This window comes from Pseudopipra pipra, chromosome 2 (assembly GCF_036250125.1).
Source record: "Pseudopipra pipra isolate bDixPip1 chromosome 2, bDixPip1.hap1, whole genome shotgun sequence".
Lineage (NCBI taxonomy): Eukaryota > Metazoa > Chordata > Aves > Passeriformes > Pipridae > Pseudopipra > Pseudopipra pipra.
The window spans coordinates 101,816,180-101,837,910 of record NC_087550.1 but is presented as its reverse complement, the minus strand read 5'-3'; the positions used below and the strand labels follow the sequence as shown (position 1 = coordinate 101,837,910).

The 21,731-nt window shown below is 42.2% G+C and overlaps 1 protein-coding gene across 1 annotated transcript; it reads left to right on the top strand.

The window, feature by feature from the left end:
* Positions 1-605: 605 nt before the first annotated feature.
* Positions 606-16,100, top strand: ASB9 (ankyrin repeat and SOCS box containing 9). The gene is made up of 8 exons (XM_064646667.1): positions 606-824; positions 6,395-6,474; positions 7,622-7,729; positions 8,624-8,774; positions 9,344-9,478; positions 10,417-10,608; positions 13,932-14,097; positions 15,259-16,100. Exons 1-7 carry the CDS (start codon positions 731-733, stop codon positions 14,054-14,056), a joined length of 885 nt encoding a protein of 294 aa, XP_064502737.1. The 5' UTR covers positions 606-730; the 3' UTR covers positions 14,057-14,097; positions 15,259-16,100.
* The last annotated feature ends 5,631 nt before the right edge of the window (positions 16,101-21,731 follow it).

The following is a 21,731-nucleotide window of genomic DNA, read 5'->3' as shown; positions in this document are numbered from 1 at the left end:
TCAGTTGAAGAGGGGAAATAGACACAAGTCCACATAGGGCTGCAATTTCCACTCCACACAGAGAGCACAGGGCCTCCAGTGGGAAGTGCAGCTCCCCAGACATGTGGTTTCAATATCTGTAGAATATGCAGTGATCACTGCTGTGCAGCAGGCGATCAGCTCTCCCTTTCTTTCACCCTGTTAGGGCTTGGCAGACAAGATGGGTGGTTTTGTACAGCGTGCTGTGTCCAGGGAGGTGCACAGCAAAGTTTCCTGCACACAACTTTCTGGGGAGCGGTGCAGATCTGCGCACTCGTGTCTCTGCGGGTTTTCTTTGCAAATCCCCTGCAGGCAGAGTTTGCTCAACTAGTTGAACTAGCTCTTTCTGTCTTGTTTTTTTGGCAAACTAAGAATTTCCTTCCTGATAAAAACTGACTGCGGGCGCCCCGATTGGGTGTCGTGTTGGAGAGGATGTGACATCAGGCACATCTCTCGCTTTGCTGGATCGCTGGCTGCTGACCAGGGCAGTCAGGGAGCTGCTTCGTTAAATCCCAACCCAGGTACTCGAGTTTCTGCACGGAGTGCTGCCGGCACCATGTCCCGGGCTGCTGCAAAGTCTGTTTGACTCATGCGTGCTGAGTCTGCTTCATAGATCACTCTGACCGCTGGGGGCTCACCGGGGACGATGGAATTTGAACTCTGGAGACCAACCACAAAGTGAAAAAACAGAAATTGGACAGACAGAGCTGAGATGGATGATGAGAGAACAAATCAAAATGCCATCAAATTGCAAGCAGTTGGAGGCCAGGCGTCTGCAATGTCTCCATCAAACCCGCTGATGAGGGGTAAGTAACGCTCCTACCCCACCACAAGCCTTCAACTCTGCCGGAGGCGGCAAAGGACAGGGGCAGGCTGCAGTCATGTGCTGCTCCCTATGTCCAGCTTCAACAGGTCCACAATCAGTCCCACAAAATGCTGTCATGCCTTTGCACTTTGGAAAGGATTTTTAAAAAGCTATTTCTACTCCATACTGAAATTTTTGTTGGTTTTTTTGTGTATCATAGAAAAGGGTATTTAACTCTACTGCAGTTTGTACAAGCAGAAACAAATGCAGCATTTGAACCACAGCACACTGAAAAACAAGTGGCAATGTGGCATATTTGACTTAAATTAGTGCCAGCTGGAAGCTCTCAGCACTGGCTCAGTTCTTCTTTTCTTTTTCTTTATTTTTAATTTTAAATTTTTTTTCTTTTATTTTGTTATCTTTCTTCTTCTTTTTCCTTTTTTTCCTTTATTGCATCATTTCTCCTTTTCTTTCAGATGAGCAAACCTAAGTGTTTTTGTCCAGGCTGAGCCACCAACCCTGGTGGGTTCTTCTGCAATGGCACTGTGATCAGTTGTGACCAATGCTGTTGTGGTCATATAACAGCAAACAGTTATTCAGACAAATGGTCTCACTCTAATCACTGCTCTGTGTCTGGACCAGAGCCACTGAAAATATGGCATGGTGAAAAAAAGACAAGTAATTTATAACTTCACATAACAGTTTAGCTGGTCCTGTTCCACATAGCTGTTTCTATGAAGTTACTCCTTCATCTATTGGTGACTGTAGAGGGAAAGAGGAAAATTAAGAAAATGTGACTTCACACTGTCCTCACTCCTTTCCTGGGCTGTTCAGGTTGCTTCCACTCATACCAAATTGAAAGTTAAGACCATAAAACCACAATGCACAGTTGATCAGTCTATCTGCTGTGTAGTCTGCCTTTCCTCATGTGTGTCACATGAGTGCATCCTGAGGCTGGAGTGGGAGAGAAGGGACAGTGATGTTATTAACAGTATGAATTGAACCAGGACCACACTGGAGATGAGCTCCAGCAAAATGGAGGCTGGAAGGAGGGGATCCCCTATGGTGCACTGCTGGACACAGATAATTTGGTCCTTTGAATATCAGGGTTCAGTCCATTCCTCTTGTGTTCATCTGTCAATAAGCTCTGCTGGTAACTTCCAGCCAGAATGTATTTGGCTCAGGCAACATATATCACAAACTTTAAGGGATGGTCTTTGCATATGAAAAATACCATTTTTAGTGCTGTTCTATGTAGTGCCTTTGTGTCTGCAAATATGTATGCAAGAGCATACCTTCACTGAAAGGACTTCAAAGTCCCTCTCAAGCTGCACCATGCGTGACAAGCGTGGAAGGAAACCAGCCAGGGACAGGCACAGAGGGTGCCTGTGATTCTGTGACTGGGGTCTGACTCAGCTTGCCTGTGGACTAAGGTGGGTAAATTTCAAATTTGGATGAAAAACCTTGTCTCTCTGTGAAAGAGCAGTTGTACATAATTTTGGCAATCAGAAATCCTTGTTCCAGCGGCAGTACATACAGTGAACACGATGTGTCACCCATGTTCACTGGTCCTGCTGCTTCACAGGGAGCTTTAGAGGGCAGAAGGTTTTGAACACTTTCCCAAAAGTCACTAGTTCAGAATTTTGAAAGACCATGGCCAGCTGGAACTGGCATTTCCTTAGGCCTTAATCAAATATAAATACTGATCATTTATATTACTGACAGTGTGCCTCCTGTGCTGTGTAGAAGAGGGATGTGAGATATGAAAATCCACTGCAGCCTCCCTCCTCTTCCAGGCAAGAAACACACATTCCGGCCAGGAGCAGGCAGAAAACAGAAATTTTGTTGTTTGCCAAAAGATGATGCCTTTGGTGCAGAAGCTGGGGGAGTTTGCCTTCCCTTCTGGAGGGCTTGCCTCCCTGGTATTGCTTCAGGGTGGAGGTGTTTGCTGCAGATGGAGATAGGGCAGGAGAGACATCAGCTTGGGGCCATGCAGTTCATGGCTGCAGATCTGGAAGTATGCCATGGCAATTAGTCATCAGTCATCAGACCTCTCTTTGCAAGGTATCCGAGGCTCGTGTGGAGGATTCCATAGCACTCCACTTCCATCTAGAATAAAACTCTTGGTTCCTCTCAGTATAGAACTCCCAGCTGGATTATGATGTGTTAGCACATACCTCTTTATTTTCCAATAACATTTATTTTTGATGCTTATATGGTCAATCTTTCAGTTCATTGTTACAGCTTGGCAAAATTACATACTAATGGTCAGTCCACAAATGATCTGGCTCTTTTTAGTATCAGTAGAAACCTGTATTTTCTCAAATAAGGGCTGAATGGATAAAATCTGCACATAGATATATCCCTCTTTGTAACCAGATGCTGACATGATGATATAACAAGTCGGTAGATTGCACAAACCCCTGTCTATATTTGTGTGGCCAAAAAAAGATCAAGTTGCAGCTCAGAAAACTTGTTCTTCAAATCTAGATTTTTAGAATTTCTATAAACATACTTCCCTTACAACTCATGCAAATTGGGCAATGGCATTAGTTTCTAAATGGAACAAAGCTTTTTACAGACCTTGGAAACACAAACAACAGTAATACAGGCAGGATAAGCAAGAACAACAGCGCAGCCAGATAAGCATCAATTTGACACACATCACTTTAGAGCAAAGTTATTTTAGTCAGTTAATTCTATGCTTTAATAATTGTAGCAGTTTGGCTACCCTTATGAGACCAGAACTGCAGCTTCTGGAATAGGCTGTCCATCTGCTAAAGCAAAAGGATGTTTCTGAACTTATTGAAACTATGTGTCTGTTGTGGGACATGGCCCATGGAACATAGAAGGAGGCAGGCAGAGCTCAAATGAAGCTAATAATAAAAATTACACATTTTTTTAGAAGCTAATTCATGGAGTCATAGTATAGTTTTGGTTTGAAGACACCTTTAATGTCCCTGCAATGAGCAGGAACACCTTCCACCAGAGCAAGATGCTCAGAGCCTTGTCCAACATGATCCCGAATGTTTCCTCTCTGGGCAACCTGTTCCAGTATTTCACCGCCCTCAATGTAAGAATTTTCTTTCTTATATCTAGTCAAAATCTAACCTTTTCATTTAAAACCTTTACCCCTTGTCCCCTTGTCACAACAGGCCCTGCTAAAAAGTTTCTCCTCATCTTTCTTATATGCCCGTTTAAGTACTGAAAGGCTGCAGTGAGGTCTCCCCAGAGCCTTCCCTTCTCCAGGCTGAACAATCCTGAATCTCACAGCTTTTCCTTAGAGCAGAGGTGCTCCATCCCTCTGATCATTTTTGAAGCTCTCCTGTGGGCCTACTCCCACAGGTCCATGTCTTTCCCATGCTGAGAACCCCAGTGCTGTATGCAGTATTCCAGGTGGGATCTCATGAGAGCATAGGGGCAGAATCACCTGCTGGTGATGCTGTTTTTGATGTAGACCAGGATATGGTTGACATACTCCAGCCTGTATGGATACCAGGTGTTGCCCCAGCTGAGATGCAGAAGCTTGCACGCACTTGACCTTGTGGGACCTCATGAGGTTTTTATGGGCCTACTTCTTGAGCTTGTCTGGATCCCTCTGGATGGCATCCCATCCCTCAGGAGTGTCAACTGCACCACTCAGCTAGATGTCATCTGCAAACTTGTTAAGGGTGCACTCAGTCCCTCTCTCTATGGCTTGATGAAGACATTGAATAATGCTGGTCCCAGTGCAGATCCCTGAGGAACACCACTTGTCACTGTTCATTGGGACATTGAGCCATTGGTCACTACCCACTGAATGAGACCATCCAATCAACTCCTCATCCACCAAACAGTTCACCCATCAAATTCATCTCTCTCAAATTTAGAGAGAAGGGTGTCATGGAGAATCACGTCAAAGGTCTTACAAAAGTCCAGATAAATGACATCTGTAGCCCTTCCCTTGTCCACTGATGTAGTCACTCCATTGCAGAAGGCCACTAAGTTGGTCAGGGAACTGATATACATCACCCAGATTTCCTGAGTTCATTCCTCTGTTCATTTCAAGTACTTGTAATCATTGGGGTGGACATGAAGTGGCTCAAAATGTTGTATTGTCATAGCAGAAATATCCTTTTGCCTATATGAACAACTACACAAATGTATTGCACAGTTTTAAAAGAGTCTTGCAAGAATAACTATAAATCTACAGCAGACTTTTTGCAGCCACAATGCCAGCAAAAGTCACCCCCCCTACCTAACATAGTTATGCAGGCAAAGATTTCTGTGTATGATGAACAACATATTTCAGATACCACCATCTTCATGTCACCATTTACATAGGTGCAGAACTTTTCAATTACAGACGCATTTTAAGCCTTAATATACTAGATCTCATCTTGTTTAAATTTGTGCTCCTTTGCTGACCACCCTTGAAGGTGAGAGAGCAATAGCCCTACAGGCTGGGAGATGGTTGACACAGTTGGTCATCGCCTCTTTACAGCACACCATGGCATAGTCACAAGGGGCAAGACACTGGTCGTGAGAGGTTCAGGTCTCCCATGCATGGTCATACCTGAGATGAGATCTGTGAATCTTGTATGAGCACTGACATCATCACCTTATCTGTAAAAGTTATTTTAAAGAATTATGGTGGCTTATTAGGATTTTTTTGCTGAAGGTGGACTTCTCGCTGATAAGCATTCCATTCCATATATGTAGTCTAGTATAATCCTGAAAACCTCAGCAACTCATCCAGCAAATCAGTCGTTGGGGTTTTCTCTGTAGTTAGTGGAAGAAGAGTGGGACATCTTCAGAGAGCAGCAAAATGTGTTTCCAAAAGAGGTTAGGTAAAGTACCCTCTGGAAATGCTTCCCTTCCTTCCCGGGGGGAACCTGGGCTATTGACATAGACCAGGCACTGGGTTCTGAGTTGTTGAATGCTGAAGGAGGTAAATATCTCCCAGAGGGATTATTGCTGTCAGCTGGCTCTGAGTGATAAAATCTGTAATACTGAAGATCTTCTATTAATATTTACATGGTATATATGTTTTGTACCTCACTTTGTGGTTTCAATAACACAGAAAACATAGCTATTACTTATAATGCACCACTCACACCAAACACTGAACACTGAAAGGCAAAATTAATATGTAACACAATTTACCTCTTTGTACTTTGGTACCTTCTCTTGCTAAGTACTGACCCTAGCCCAGCTCTGAGCAGGGGTAAATGTCTGGGCAGCCATACTCTCTTCAAAAGTTCTTTTGAGTTAATTGGTAAAATGTAATGAGTTCATGAAAGCAAAGGCACTGGAAATAATTGAAAGAGAGGGACAAGTTCAGCCAGAGTCAGGTGATGTTCTGCAAATCCCTCTCCAGTCTTCTGAAAGGGAGTACAGCTGCTCAGTGCAAACACAGGATGAGTTAAAAACACACTCAGAGAGAAGTCATTCTTATCTGTCTCCCTCCCAGCAGCTGCTCCAAGGAAAGCCTGGCAGGTCAAATAAATAAAATAGAAGAGAGGTCACAGAGTTGAAGTAAAGTATGCTGATGGAGTTCCTAGCCTTCTTCTTGTCTTTCTTTTTATACAGACTTTGTTTCAGACTGGTCTCCTCTACATGAAGCCTCTATCTGTGGGCGTCTGCTTACTGTGAAGAAACTCATTGAACAGGTACTCCTCCACCAGGCTGATGTGGTCTCTGCTGGGTTTGTTCAGTGGTTGGATGCGATCTGTGCTTTACTGTGAAACTTCCAGGGTGAGAAAATCATGCTGACCAGACTGCAGTGAAATTTCTGTGTAGCAGGTTTTTTTCCCAGTTCCTTGCCCAGCACAAGCTCTGTGCACTAAGCTGATGATGCATTGACCTATCCAGGGTGATACTTTAGTTCTGGTGCAAGTAATGGGAGCCTTGTTGCCAGGATCTCTGGATGGCTGAGGGATTCCCTCTGCAGCTCCTGTGTCTGTGAGCAGCTTTTGGTGCCCCATTTGGGGAACAGCTCTGGACTCAACTTGTGTTGAGGTTTCAATTCATCCACTCACACATTTGTTTCTGAAGTGCCCGAGGGTATCCTGGGGTCCTGCTGCTGCTGCAGAAGGATAGGACTAGGGAGAAGTGATTTCTGAATGTCACCACTTCATTTCTTTGAAATCCTTGAATTTAGCTAGTGGAGGAGTTGATGGAAAGGGAAAGGATATTGGACTCTTCCAGCTTAACCTTCTGAAGCCCTTGCTAGAAACAAAAGATCTTGCAGAATGAAACCAATGGTTTCTAATACAGGGACTGGCTTTCCTTCAGTGGGTGCCTTGCTGCAAAGGCCAGAAAACACTTCAAGAGCGTTTCTGGATTGGACCCAGACAAACAACCGCAGACTCAGTGGGCAGGAGGTCAGAAGGCTTAAGCAGTGATATAAAAAGGCAGCAGTCACAACCCTGCCAAGAGCTTTAGTAGCAATTTTTTCTATTTTTTATTATTATTATTTATTTCATATTTTGCTATTCATGGTGTACTAGAAAAAAAATCATGCTGAGTTCATAACAGGATGTCTGTATTGTGCCATTGGACAGTCCATTACAGCTTTCTGTGCTGATTAGCAGTGTGTAGAAGAAAAGACCTCTTGTATGCTGTGCCAGTATCCACTCCAGCCAAAGCATCACAAGTATCTGCTTACTTTTTGAGATAAGAAGCTACAGGCAGTTGAGGAAGTCTGATTACATACAACTTTAAATCCAGAAAGGGGTTGTTGTTGCTGTTGTTATTGTTGTTTTGTATGGGCCTTTTGGTAACTGGTTGTAATGATTTTTTCTGTTATCTTATCAGGGGAGTGATGTTAACCTTGTTACAGCGGACCAGGTGTCTCCTCTCCATGAAGCCTGCCTAGGGGGTCATGCTGCTTGTGCCAGTGTCCTATTAAAACACGGTGCTCAGGTGAGTACATGATGGACAGGCCGCTGTCTCTAGTGTTAGTATGTTGTATTACCACATTTTAATGCTAAGTGATGCCATGGCAGCATATCACTGTGATTTACTCTCTGTACTTACCTCTGCTTAAGGTACTTATGTAAAATGCACTTCTTTACATAGCAAGCCAGAAAGCACAGACATAACCAACAGGTATTAAAGTTCTTTAGATGAAGATGCAATGTTCTCATAATTTACAAGAACAAGGGGAAGTTCATCTTGCAAAGGGTTTATAATCTCTCAGCAGTTAAGGGTGTATTTTATTTTCTGCACACATTAATCTCATTGGTATGAACATACAGGGTCTCAAGTAGAGGTGTAGGACTGCTGGGATCAACTGATAAAATGGAAAGAAAATAAAAACAACATGCAAGTAAAATAGTGAAATGGTGTCTCATGGTCACTACTTTTGAAGCTAATGTCAAAGTTGACTCACACATATACTACCTTTTAGTTTAAAATTAAAAAAAAAATATGTAAAAAAAGTAAAAGAAGGGGAGTGCTGCACACTTTCAGCCAGAAATGCACAATTTCAGGAGAGAGCTTTGGGCAGGTGTGTTTCAGCTGAGATGACTGAGAAATGGGCACACATTTAACTTGATAACTCCCAAGAGACCCTGGAGTGGCACTGAGTAAATATATTTTTTGCAGGAGAGGTTTAGGTGCAATTTAAAAAAGTATATTTTTTAATGATCATGTTAATAAAAAGTCATAATCTTCAGAAGTACCAGGGAGTTTTGGCACGGAATTAAATAAAAAGTATTGAGAATCCTATTGCCTTATGAGAAACTAGATAATTGTCATCAATTTTGAAATAACAAGAAGACAAATAAAATGCCTGATTGAGTTATTTTCCCCCAGGTGAATGGAGTGACTGTTGACTGGCACACTCCTTTGTTCAGTGCTTGTGTCAGTGGCAGTGTGGCTTGCTTGAATTTATTGCTGAAGCATGGAGCCAGCCTACACCCACCCTGTGATTTGGCATCCCCCATCCATGAAGCTGCTAAGAGAGGTAACCTCACAGGCATCAGCCCTCTTTTCCAAGTTGCTAGCAATGTGTTGAGGTAGAAGAGAGAGATAAAGATAATTTTCTCAGTTTGGGTCATGTAAAATGCCTTGCTGGTTGGTCTCATCATGAGGGGTGCAGTTCTTCCCACCCCTACAGCTCATCAAGGGCAGGTCAGCTCAGTGTCAGATTCTCTGAGTTCACATGGTGACACTTGGAAGGGGATGCATTATCCAAGTCAGCCACCTAAAATGTGGACATTTGAAGGAGAAGTCTGACTATCTTCAAAAGCAGTGGAGAGAAACACAAAGGGATTAATCTCATCTTCAGTAGACATCTGAAATGAATCAGATAAAATCAGATAAAATATGAGGCCTTTAGCCTGTTTTGCTGAGTGTGGCTGTGCAGCTCCTGTTCTCCAGGCTGGATACACTGGAATGGATGAAAGTATTACACTATCACCTCTTGACAAAACATTGAATCTTTGCCAAACTTCACCATTGCAACAGAGAATTTGCTGGGGAAAAAAAAAAGTCTGATCTCTCTGAGTTGACTCTTCCTTTATCCCTTTTAAGGTCATGTGCAATGTGTTGAACTCCTTGTGTTCCATGGGCTAAATATAGATCACAACATCAAGCATCTGGGTACTCCACTTTATGTAGCTTGTGATAACCAGCAAGTGAACTGTGCCAAGAAGCTGCTCGAGTCAGGTAAAAATAAAAATAAAGAACGGTGTACCTTTGTTTCCTGCAACAGCTATCTTTGGATTATCTTTGCCTCAAAGACTTAGAGACCCTCCTGCCTTGGGACCTGGAGAGGTTTCACTCCTAATGGCAGTCCTGGGTTGAATGTGGTAGTAGGGTGATCAAGATCTTCTTGACCCAGGAACTAAGCTTTACAGCTTCCAACAAAATGATAGTTGATTCTGTATTTCACATGACTGATGGTGTCTGGACCTCTTTTCTCAAGAAGTCAAATATAACTTAATCTAAATATTAAATGTTTGCTACTGTTTTCTTTTTTTCTGATAGTTTATTTTTTGCTGCCTCCTATATATAGGAATGTGTACTATAAAAACATTATAAATGGTTTTGAATGAGCTCTGCAGCTCACCCTTCTTAAGGTGTTTTAGGAACCATTATTCCAGAGTAACAAATGGGGGAATTCTCATCAGGGATGCTTATACCCTCTTCTACCAAGGGCCTCTAGAACTTTTCCATCTTTACATTTTTTACCCAATAGATACTTTGGCATTTGGGGATTCCACCAGCTTAAGCCTCCAGTACAGAGCACATTGAAACCTTGCATGTATATTGAGGGATGGGGAGTAAAGGTGGGACGTAGGTGGAACTATACCTTTGTCCTGCTTCAAGATATCCACGAGCTGGGCTGTGGATGAAGGACTTCCTCATGTACCATTCCTCTGGGATCATTTTCTTAGTCACAACCCCACTGCTCCTCAACCACTGTGAGTTGTGCATGTGCAAGTTGTAGTACCAAGCCCAAGCATAAAGCAGTCCACCTCTACCTGGGTGCTACATCATTTATGTGTTATTCGGAGCAGTAGCAGCTAGTACAGTAAATGGAAATAAGCTACTGTATAGTCATTATTCTTTGACATTATTCTTTGTCATCTGTTGGTGTTCAGGAGCAAATGTGAACATTGGCAAAGGCCTGGACTCCCCTCTGCACGTGGCTGCCAGGAATTGCAATGTGGAGCTGGTGATGCTGCTGATGGACTTTGGAGCAGACAGTTGGGTGAAGAACGCTGATAACAAGAGGCCGATGGAGCTGGTCCCACCTGGCAGTCCTGTGGGCCAACTATTCCTGCAGAGAGAAGGTGCCCCTTAGTTCTTGTTTTATTTAGGGAAAAACTATGCAGACTTTTGCAAAAGGCTATGCTATCCCAGGCTACTAACACCAAAAAACCTTGAATAACTAAGCTTGCCTCTGTTCCCTGGCATAGGGACACTATGTTTTCTAGTGCCAGAATATAGTGGCTCTCTAACAGTGGTTATGGTAAGAATAATAACCCATCTTGAACCTTTGGATTGTGAATCTACTGCATTGGGGAGCAATCTTACAGAGCTTGCAATATAATGAGTAATAGTGTTTAGGGTGAAAAAAACAAGCAAAACACTCCTTAAAAATTAATGGTAGCTTTTTCTCATTACATAAACCAGTGAAGTTAGGGAGGATCTCCCAGTTCCTTTGTGTCTGAGATGGGAGTAGAGCCAGGAGTGTTCTCTGGAGCAAATGCAGGCAGCAAACCACCTCTGATGGGAGTTGAAGATAACCAGTGAGTGCAAGGACTGGCATCTTTGGTTATACAGTCAGTTTTGTGCTGGATATTGGTCTCAGCACAAACGTATAAATGCAAATTTACAACCAGAAAAATTTTAATTCATGTGATAATAAAAAAAGTATATCGAAGAACTTATTTTTTAGTTCTTTGTGCTAAACTTTGATTCTTGGGCCAAGTTCTTACACAGATGCAGAAGTATCTTTAAAATGAAAGACTATATTATTTTACTTTTTTTGGGTGGGCATTAAGGAAAACTGCGCAGGAATGATATAATGAATATATATATTTATATACATTTAAACACTAGGCTTTTTTTAAAGGCCAACACTACATGCTGAATAATCCAGCAGTATAATCAAACTTTAGGAAGTATCTATTTTGTATATGTAAATTAAATAGTTCCAGGTAATTTTATTTTATTGATTATGAACTCTTTAATTAATTATGGAGAGAAATGTTACTTGCCATTCTTGAGGGAAATTAGACTAAGGTCTCTAGTGTCTGCTTATTTTTGTATACTTGTCTTCTTTAGATTTTCTCTCAATCATCAAGCTATACACATTACTAAATAATCTGGATTTTCAATGTTTTAAACAAGTTGATGATGGTGTGGTCCATGACTTTATTATACTAGTTACATGTTGATGTGATTGTTGCCATGGAGAAATTTACACCAAGGTAGAACTGGAATAACAAAATGATGAATCAGGCCCTGCTTGAAATAGTAACAGGAAAATAATAGCATGGAAGCAACTGCGCTGTCCATGTTATGCATGAGCAATGGATATTTGGTTTCCCAGACTAATCTATGGTGCACAGAGCAGTGATCTTTCTGAGTTCCAACCCCTGCTCTGCTTGACTCCTGACTCCCATGGCACTGTGTGTGTCCTGTTTATTTGAGATAGAAAAACAGGCACACCCTGTGGAGCTGGCCCAAGAAACTCTGCTGACAGCTCAGGCAGTAAGGAACTTTTTTAAGTGAAACTCAGCAATCAAAATCAGAAATAATAAATGCCTGAATTGATTTTTTCTGTGGAATAGTGTTTTGCTGATGTTCTCCAACATGCCCTTCTCTGAGTAGGGTCATGCCTGAAGGACAGCTGATATCTGACTTCTTTGGCCGGCTGAATGCAATCTGGAGAGTGGTGCAAATACTACCCATCTTGCTTCACACAGAGGTTTGGAAATGTGCTGTGGGGATCATTCACCCCACCAGCCTCATGACCCCTCAGCACCAGCTGATTCTCCCCTGCCCTGCCCCCAAGCATGGCTCCTCTCCCCCCACACCCCAGATGCTGGGGAACAGGAGCCCCCCAGCCCATGGCTGGACAGGCTGCAGGAGGTATGTTTTGCCAAGAGAGACAAGCTGGTGAGTGTGCTGACCCAGTTGCCTTCCCAGAGCAGATGTGGTACATGTTGTGGTTTCCCTTCCCACACCTTCACCATGCTTCTGGACCACCTCACACTCTCCTTGCATTGTAGGGAGGGTCCTGCGTGTGGGTGGGAGCTAATGATCCAGAAAATGTGCTGTGTTTTTGAAGAGTATGCTTATGCTTGCTAAATATTTTCCAGTGTAGTGTCATGGCTTGTGTTATGATAAGTCTTCATGTTTTGGGTTTGGTTGCTTTTTCTTTTAATGGAAGCTTTTTTTTTTTTTTTAAATGTGAGGTTTATAGTCACATTTATCTTTGGGATCAGAATGGTGAAGTACAAGTGCACTGTTACAGTGCAATAGTCAGTTTAACTTGCCCCATATTGCCTTGCCTTGTTTTGTACCCAAGAACAGGGTAACTAAGTCACATGCTTACTCCTAGCAGAAGGGTGCAGCCCTTTGCACAGTCTTTTGGTAGCACAGCAGTTTTCAGCCTTGGAGAGCTGTTCAAAATGTGGTGTCCTGCATAAGGGAAGTCTCAAAAGGTGATCAAAGCTGCGACCTCACTGCATTTTTGCTCTAGCCTCCCTTCCTTCCCACTGCACGGCACTCCTCTACCAGCACCAGCACTTCAGCTCTCAGAGCATGGCTATCTCAGCTGCCAGGCAGGCAGGCATGGGCAAGTGGCACCTAAACTGTCCCCTCCCAGCTCACTTACCTCCGTCTTACTTTCTGCAGTGTCTCTTCTTATCTCCTCCCCGCTCCCAGCATCCAGCCCCCACATCCATGCCTGTCCTTCTTACATGCCCTCCCACAGTCCTCTGCCACCCTCCACACTGTGGCCCCTGTGTGAATGATGCCCTGGGGAGATAAACACTGACAGGTACAATAGTTAAAACTTCACCTAGGATCTACCTCTTCCTGAAAAAGATAAGTGACCCAAACAAGTGTATTATGGGTGTACAATAAGTGTATTATACTTAGATTTTTAAAAAAGTGACAAAGATTCTTCAGCAGGGCTTGCATTTATCAACATGGGACCAGTTAATCTGGAAGTTTAAATAAAGACTTATATAGTGTTTCTTTTGCTATGTGTTTGTCACTGTTATGAATTACATCTCAAGAAAGTAGTGGACTGAAAATTTGGATCTTACAGGAAAAGTGAGGGAAGGAAGGACTTTTAAGGTAGTATCAATCATAGACAACAAACTGCTTCACACTCAATCAGCTTAAAAGGAAAGGCTGATGCTGTTGGTGCTAATGGCAGCTGTATAATGACAGAATGGATTAGTCATGGACTGGACTGCTGGTTGGCTGATGTCCTTTGGTGGGTGAAGGTTTGGCTTTTCACTGCTGAATGTAAAAACCTGGTGAAAGGTGGGTTGCAAGAGGTGGAGAGAGCAGTGATGCACAGCTACTGTTTCAGTTTTATAATTTTGACACTGTAAAGCCATGTATGTAACTTTTTCCCTGCCTCTTTCTACAGGGCCACTGTCCTTGATGCAGTTGTGCCGCCTGTGCATCAGGAGGTGCTTTGGATACAAGCAACATCAAAAAATAACTGGACTTCTCCTCCCAGATGAGCTGAAACATTTCCTTCTCCACATTTGAGCCTTTAATATTCAAAATGGTGCCTTTAACAACACAGCAAGGTTTGTTGACTCTTTTTTCATCACTAGTGTTGCTAGTGTCTGCAATGTTAAATTATGGCAATTTCTGGTCTCTAGTAAAGCCTGGATCCAAGAAGCACAGGACTGACTGACTTGCTCAGTCCTCACTGCCGCCACTCCCACCAAATCCATAATTTGGAAAGAAACAATCCTGCATGGTTGCATGGTGAATCTTGGAAATGTAACTTGAGAACCCCCTTGAAAGCATAGAAAATTAACATTTTAAAACAGATCTGATTCTCTGGCACAGTTTCAGAGGTCTTGTGGTTGACAACCCCCAGTCCAGCACTAACAGCACTTCACTCGTATGTTAAGCACACTAAAGAGTAAGCAGAGCTCATGAGCCTATCATCTGTGAGGGCTGAACCCACACCACTGTACAGGTAAGGAAAGAGAACCGAACTGAACGTACTTGCCAAACAAGACAGGCCCTCTGGCAGAAGTTATTTATTTTCTAAGGATATCACACTGCAAACAGATAAGCACCAACCAACAATCATCTGCATTTAGGCCAGCATCTGAAATAGGCATTTCTGCCATGGCAGCAAGTAGGTCAGTGCTGATGACAGCTTCCTACAGTACAATAATAGTGAGGGCAGAGTTTTTAATCATCCATTAAAATCGCTTATTCCTGATACTTTGAGACATAAAAGAGCTACACTTCAGAACTACACATTTTGTCCTTGTAGCATATTATTTTTCAAGGACACAGGCTAACAGGCTATCAGTTGCATGCATCGAGTGCCTCCCTTTTTTGCCCTGAAAATTAGGTGATATTTCCTAAGCATTTTTCAGCATGCATCAGAAAAACAACAGCTTCTATCCCCTTTCCCCACCAAAGAAAAGAGATCATCTTAAGAGTGAGATAATCTTTTTTTCTTGGAGAGTTGCTACCTCATAGAATTTTCCATGGGAGTGGTAATAATAACACCTCCAATGTGTGGTCATAAAACAAACAATGAAAATACCGAAATTAAAATCCATTCCAAAATAAAAAAATAGTGGACAATTTCTGCCCCCTGTTCAGTTGCTGAGCAGCTGACTCAGTGTATGATATATGTGGTTCTTATTCCACTGAGGTCATAAGAACACATATTCCCTCCAGCTAAACTTTAACACTGAGCATTTTTCTTTCCCTTTCAGAAACAGGTCCTGCTGCCACAAACCAAAGAGAAGTTATGACCACTCTATGCTCTCTTGGGTGCTCCCCTGGAAATATCAGCTGCCTGATACTTGTGGGAGCAAGGATGAGGAGACTCCAACTCTTCTTCCCTCTTGAGCTTGCCCTGTTCCTTCTTGAGCTGTGAACCATGGTGCATCTGCATCGCCTGAGAGCAACAGTGTACCCACTGCCTCCCATGATGGGTTGCCACCACATATTCCCTGTGTTGGAGGGGCAGGCCATGCACTTTGGTGCTTCTGGAGATCCTTTTCTTTTTCATTTCACTGTGGAGCACTGTAAGAGTGGGCTGGGTGTGCAAAAAGTGTGATGACATTGTTAACACTGGCAGTGACATATGCAGAGTCCTCATCTCATAAGTGGAGAGACTGGCAGCCTTCAGACACACCAAAGCTTATTTTGATGTTTACCACTGTGCCAGTGTGTGTGGTGCCAGCCTTCCTTTCACATATGGGAAGTTAAAGAGGAGGGATCAAATGCTACCTTGCATGCTGGTATTTGATGTAAGTTACAATTCAAATCCTCGTCTGGACAACATGACTGCTGGCTGTAGGTATCCAGTATGATATTTGATTCCTTTGTGCTGATCAAACATAGCACAGTTCTGTTGGTTTTGCGGGACACTAAATCATACCCTAATGGGACAAAATGACAAAACCAGTTATGTCTGTAACTACCCTGGTGATAGAGACACCTGGAAATGTTCATTTATCTGACCCAATTCATCACACATATTTGAGCCATGTAAAAATTAACTGGCTGGTTTAAGATGGCCTTCTAAATTATTTCCCTCCTGCTGGGGAAGTAGACATCTGTCTTTGCAGAGGTTGAATAGAATAAATCTATTCATGATGAAGGCTGAATAAACCTATTCATGAAAATAAAGGCATCTTGAATGGGAAAGGTGGATCATTCTAAAATCAGTATCTTAAGCCAAATCCCCTGTTTAAGCTGAACAGGCTGGGAACGGACAATGAACCAGTGCTTAAATATTGAAGATTAAAGTGTGAAGAATCCTTGCTTTGGTGACACATTGGAAAGCTGAAGATTCATCTTATTATATTTGAGATGATGGAGAAACATTCTTTTTACATACCAATTTTATCTTTTACCTTTAGACATCTTATTTTGTAACTTCAGCCAATGGGTTTATAGGAGTAATGCTAATATCAGAAGAAAACTGCTCTGAGACTGTGATGAGAGTGTTGCTTCCAATTTGATTTTCTTCTGGAAATTTCATGATATGACACTGTTTACTTGAATTTTCTCTGACCAAGTGTAATTAGGATGAATTCTGTATGCTCAGCTTGTATCATCTTGGCATATTTGCTTATTTATTTTCATATAAACTGTGATCAACACTGGTGAATTATAGCTTTATGCATCAACACTTATTCAGTTATAAACTGTAAAAGTTATACAAGATGCAAACTGAATAAGCTCATTATAGGTGAGGTTTGAATTTTTTTTCTATATTTGAAACCATTCAAAATGTAATGCAGAACTTGAATGATTGTCAGGAATATATTCTATCAGATTCTTTCCTGTTGTTCTAATAGCAGTTTAACAGTAATTAAGTTTCAATTTTGTAGGCTATTTTCTCAAAAATAAATGGTTTATACTCTTTTGTTTGTTTTTCACTTGTTTTTTAAATGATGGGCCTAATTTTGTGGATTGTCTGATACTGTGGAATTTTGGACTGAATTCTAACTGTTTGCAATCCTGCATACAAGTGGTAGTGTACAGAATAGTTCCTTTAAATAGAACAATAACAAAGATAAGACTAAAATGCAAATACTCTGCAAATATTGCATTTTGCTGATGTTTTAAGGTGGAGCTGGACTCTGGCAATTTCTTTTCTGCTCACTTGGGGGTTAGTGAAAAGGAGACAGAGATTACATAGAGTAGGAAAAGATGTGAATTAAGATGGTCCCTGTCTAAACTAAAGTTTGTTTTGATTTGGTTGTTTGTTTGTTTTTTTAAAACTGATTTTCATCAATTAGTTTCCTCTGCTGCCTCGGCAAAAGGCACACGTAATGTTCTGGGTGCCATTGTGTGTGTCTACACTACAGGAACCCTTTACTGGATGTGAGGGTGTGGAGATCCCTGTATGGTCATAAGTCCAACAGGTGTCTGTCAGTTGGGTACACTGTGGGGCTGAAGAGATGTGGAAGGGCAGTAATTCCCTCTCCATCAGATGCATCTCTGGGAGTCCCTGCCCACAGAGTCTGGCTGACAGAGAGAGGGCAGTGCCAACAAATCACTTTACATGATATTGCTTCTGCTGGATACAGAGCTCCTTCTGAAAACTGAAACTAAACAACCAACACTTCAACAGAATAAAACAACAGAAAATGATCTTTTTTTTAATTGAAATATATCTGATGCAACAAATCATTGCAAAGTTGTTTTGGCCCTACAGCAGTTGCTAGGTGGGATCAGACACGGACTAGGACTCAGTTCTTCATTTTGCATTTGTGCAAGGGTCCACAACTGCCCTGCCCATTTCTTGTAATTTCATATTTTCTCTTACCTGGAAACCACAGACATCCTAATCCAATAAGTGTAACATATAGCTTTTCAGAGTATGCAGAAAATGTCCTCTTGCTGTCCACTGACATGAATTTGTTTTGAGGTGACTGAGAAGGAAATAAATTTTACTTTACTAGCTTAGCAAAATGAGAAAAACTGGATGCAAAATAGCAAGTTAGTAGTGCCAAGGAGAGGGCTTCCACACCTAAATCAGGATATGCTCAATTCTCCTCTGACCCATGTTCTCGAGAGCCACGGGTCTGAGTCTTGATGCTTCCAAAGCCACTTTTTCTTGCTTAACACACGCACTGCATTTGTCAAAATGGAAAATACCTTGCCCTGCAGTTCCAGCCTGAACCCTTCTGGCTTTGGATAAAAATTCCTGAGAGTTATTTCTATGCATATCAAGCAATTATTTGTCATTCCTTGACACATAGCTCAGCTCACTGCTCCAAGGGATATTCTTTTTCATTCACAGAGGCAACATTTGATGCAAAAGTGCTCTCTAGGATGCCTAGGGGAGTCCACTTTTCCTTAAAATGACAGCAGGGAAGAGAAATGTTTCAAATTCTTATATCCTGATTTAACACTGTAACCCTTACCCCAGCCCTACCTGAGTGCTGGAGAATACCTGGTTCATGTCACTGTGCAACAAGGTCTTGTCTCTTTTCTATGTCAGGTGAAGCCTTTCCTTTCTGAACTACTTTCCTTTGCATTTTTGATGGGGTTGAAACTCATTAATCATCACTGATTCAAGAGACACAGCACTAGACTCATGGCTTTAGTGCCTGTGAAGTAAAAATTGAGTTTTTAATCTGTCAGCTGTCTCACTTCACAAATTAAACTGTGGAGTCTCTGCCGAGTCTGGGGCTTTTGAAATCCTTAGAGCTTTTCTTTTTGTGGTCTATAAAATGCAGTGGTAGCAGTTAAAGCAGCTCTTTGTCTCATGAAAGCATGCTGACTCTGAATCATGAAGGTTCACACAGACCCTGGAAAGATCTTATGGATATGACAAGTATAGGGTTGTCTCATTGTCATTGAAACTGCCCTTTTTATTAACTTATTTTGCAGAAAGCGTATTGTGTTGGTTTTGTCTCTGATTAAATAATTGTACCAAAACAGGAACAGTTGGTGTTAGGAATTTCTGCATGGGGCAAAGCTCCCAGCAGCTGCTTTGCTCTCTTCGGTCCTCACTGAAGGAGTGTCACCCCTGTGCATGACTTCCCTTTTTCACTCTCCTGCCAAGCATGGGGACTGAGACTGACAAACTCTTTGTCCTTTCCAACTGTTTATATATAATTTTTCCTCTAAGTTGGTAGGCAGAACCTCTGCCTTTCCAAGTCTCCTCAATGAGAACTACAGACATCCCTTTCTGAAATAACTCCATCAGTTCAGAATAGGTGCCAAATGTATTTCTGCTCCTCAGCTAATTAGACGTGGTGAGCACAGGGTTTGACCACATCCCATCGTCAGTGGAGTTACATCTATTTTTTTGTCCCATAGTAAAGGCAGAGCACTGCTCAGGCTCTGGAAGTACCAACTCAGTCTCTTTTTTCAGTTATCTCTAGAAGGGAGTGGCTTTGCTCACAGATCCATAATTTTTTTCAGTCATCCAAATGCCCTACACAAATTCTTTTCCTCATAGAGCAAAGGTTAAGAAGCTTTTCTTGTCTTTCAAGCTATAATTACTTTTATTATTTCTCAACCAAGAAAGCAAACAAAACCAACCCCAAATAGTTCCATCCAAACCAAACAAATTGCTCATTTTTCTTGCAGGAACAGAAAAAAACACATGAAAAATTCTTTCTACCAGTTGGTCTATTGGGACATATTCTTTAAAGGTGATGGAAGCAAGGTCCTAGAACTAAATAGATTCATTCTCTATCTTTGCTATCCCTGGTTCTTTTGAGTTATATCTTCCTTGGTTTTGGTGAATCCAAGCCTTCCTCTCACCCAGTTTATCCAGCAGGCCTATATGACTTGAATTCACTAACAGTTTCTCACTGATAGTGCCTCAGTACATAAGAGCATAAGACCAGATGTTTGGATTAGGGCATCCCTGGGGCAGGGACTGGCAGCCACAGGGGGCTGATATGGGATCATGGGTCCTGGGACAGGGTCAGGGGGAGCCCCAGGCAGTTGCCATGGGACTGTAAGTGCTGGTGGTGCCCTCAGGGCTTGGACATCTGGGTAGCCATGCAAATTCTCAGCATCCATGGCATTCATGAGCAGGGCAAGAGGAGATCTATAGCTCCACCATGTGTTTTTTGTATGGCTAATCCCCCCATTTGTTCTGCAAATGTTTTCAGTTAATTTTATCCAAGAAAATCAACAATTGTTTCTTACTCTCTCATTGTTACTCCCTTGATAGTCCTCTATCTCATCCCTCCCTAATCCCTCCCTAATAGCCTCTCTTTTTCCCAGACCAGGCTCCCAGCTTCTTTCACCCCTCCTTGGACAGAGGCCTGGGTGAAAAAGAAAAAGAAAAAGAAAAAAGAAAAAGAAAAGAAAAAGTGGCCATAGCTATTTAATGCATCTCCACTACCTTCCCTGACTGTCCCCTGTGGTTTCTCAGAGAATTCCCTGTTCCTGGCTCATGTAACCTGACAACTTATTCCTAAAGAAATATATGGTGAAAACACCTTCAGCTCAGTCCCTGAAGGGGTTTTGCATAAGCTGACTACTTTCAGTCATCTCATTCCATACCAATTATCTGAATTGTTTTGAATGCTTATCCTGGATTAAAGGGGGACTGCTACTGCAAAGCTCCAGCAAAGGGCACATCACAGAGAGCTCTTCTTTTCCTGAGATATGGAAACAGGGTTGTTCCTGATCCCTGTGCACAATCCGGACTTTTTGTTTGTTTTTCTATGTGCCTGGGCAGCTGAGTGGAGAGGTGGCCAGGTAAAGCATTTCTCTCCCATTAAGTGTGATAATTAAAAGCCCCCAAACCCTATGAACCAGGAGTAAAAGCCAGAACATTGAGACAGGTGGGATAGGAGCGACTGAACACATCTCTGGCTCGAAAGACTTAAGATCAGGATCTGCTTGTCTTACTCCTGCCACAGCAGCTCCTCCCCCAGCGCTGGCTGCTGCTGCCCCTGGCACAGGAGCCATCCTGGGGGAGGAAGATGAGGGGCAGAAAAGTGGCTGCCGTGGGGGCTGTCAGACCCGCCACCTTTGCCCACTCCCCCGGACAGTGCTGGGTTTAGCCAGCAGATGGTATTGCTGGCACACGTCTCTGCAGAAAAGTTTTAGGAGAGGAATAATCAGAGTCGAGGTAGAAAAGACGTGGTGCTGGGAGTGAACGCAACCTCAGGCTCTCATGGATTAAGGAGTCGGCCATCATTGCCACTTCTATCTGAAAGTGGTGCAACTTTTGTTTATTAGTGTCCTATTATTGCACAGCCTTTCTACATCTATTGTCTGAAAGTGGAATTTGACAGGATGCATACAATGCTCAGGGTTTGTCTTAACTGTAAGACTAACTGTGCTTAATGCTTGTCTTCCTTTCATTATGAAGTCTAATGTTTTTACCACTTATAAATACTGTGAAGAAAGCACTGGAGAACTCTGAAAAAAAATGAATGCAAACACTCTCACCTGGTCACTGGTTGTCAAGGACCTGGTAATTAGAGGTATCCTGCAGCACTCCTGGTCTTTGAAAGGTCTGCTCATTGACTTAGTTTTTTACATAGCAGTTTGCTTAATATATTTTCTATATTAATATTGCTTAATATATTTTCTATATATTTCTCACCTCCATTAGCACTCGACAGAAAAAAGACCAGTTCCAGAAAATGGAACATCCATGCCTACTGCAATTACATATAATTAACCAATTAGAAACAGAAATCTGTCTCAGTGTTCAGAATGAGCACTTAATGGAGTATAATACCTTTCA

Bases quoted from the DNA above. Each gene is read 5' to 3' on its own strand.
- ASB9 (XM_064646667.1), top strand. From the start codon at position 731: ATGGATGATGAGAGAACAAATCAAAATGCCATCAAATTGCAAGCAGTT. The intron at 6,475-7,621 runs GTACTCCTCCAC...TTATCTTATCAG, and splicing joins TGAAGAAACTCATTGAACAG to GGGAGTGATGTTAACCTTGT. The intron at 9,479-10,416 runs GTAAAAATAAAA...GTTGGTGTTCAG, and splicing joins CAAGAAGCTGCTCGAGTCAG to GAGCAAATGTGAACATTGGC.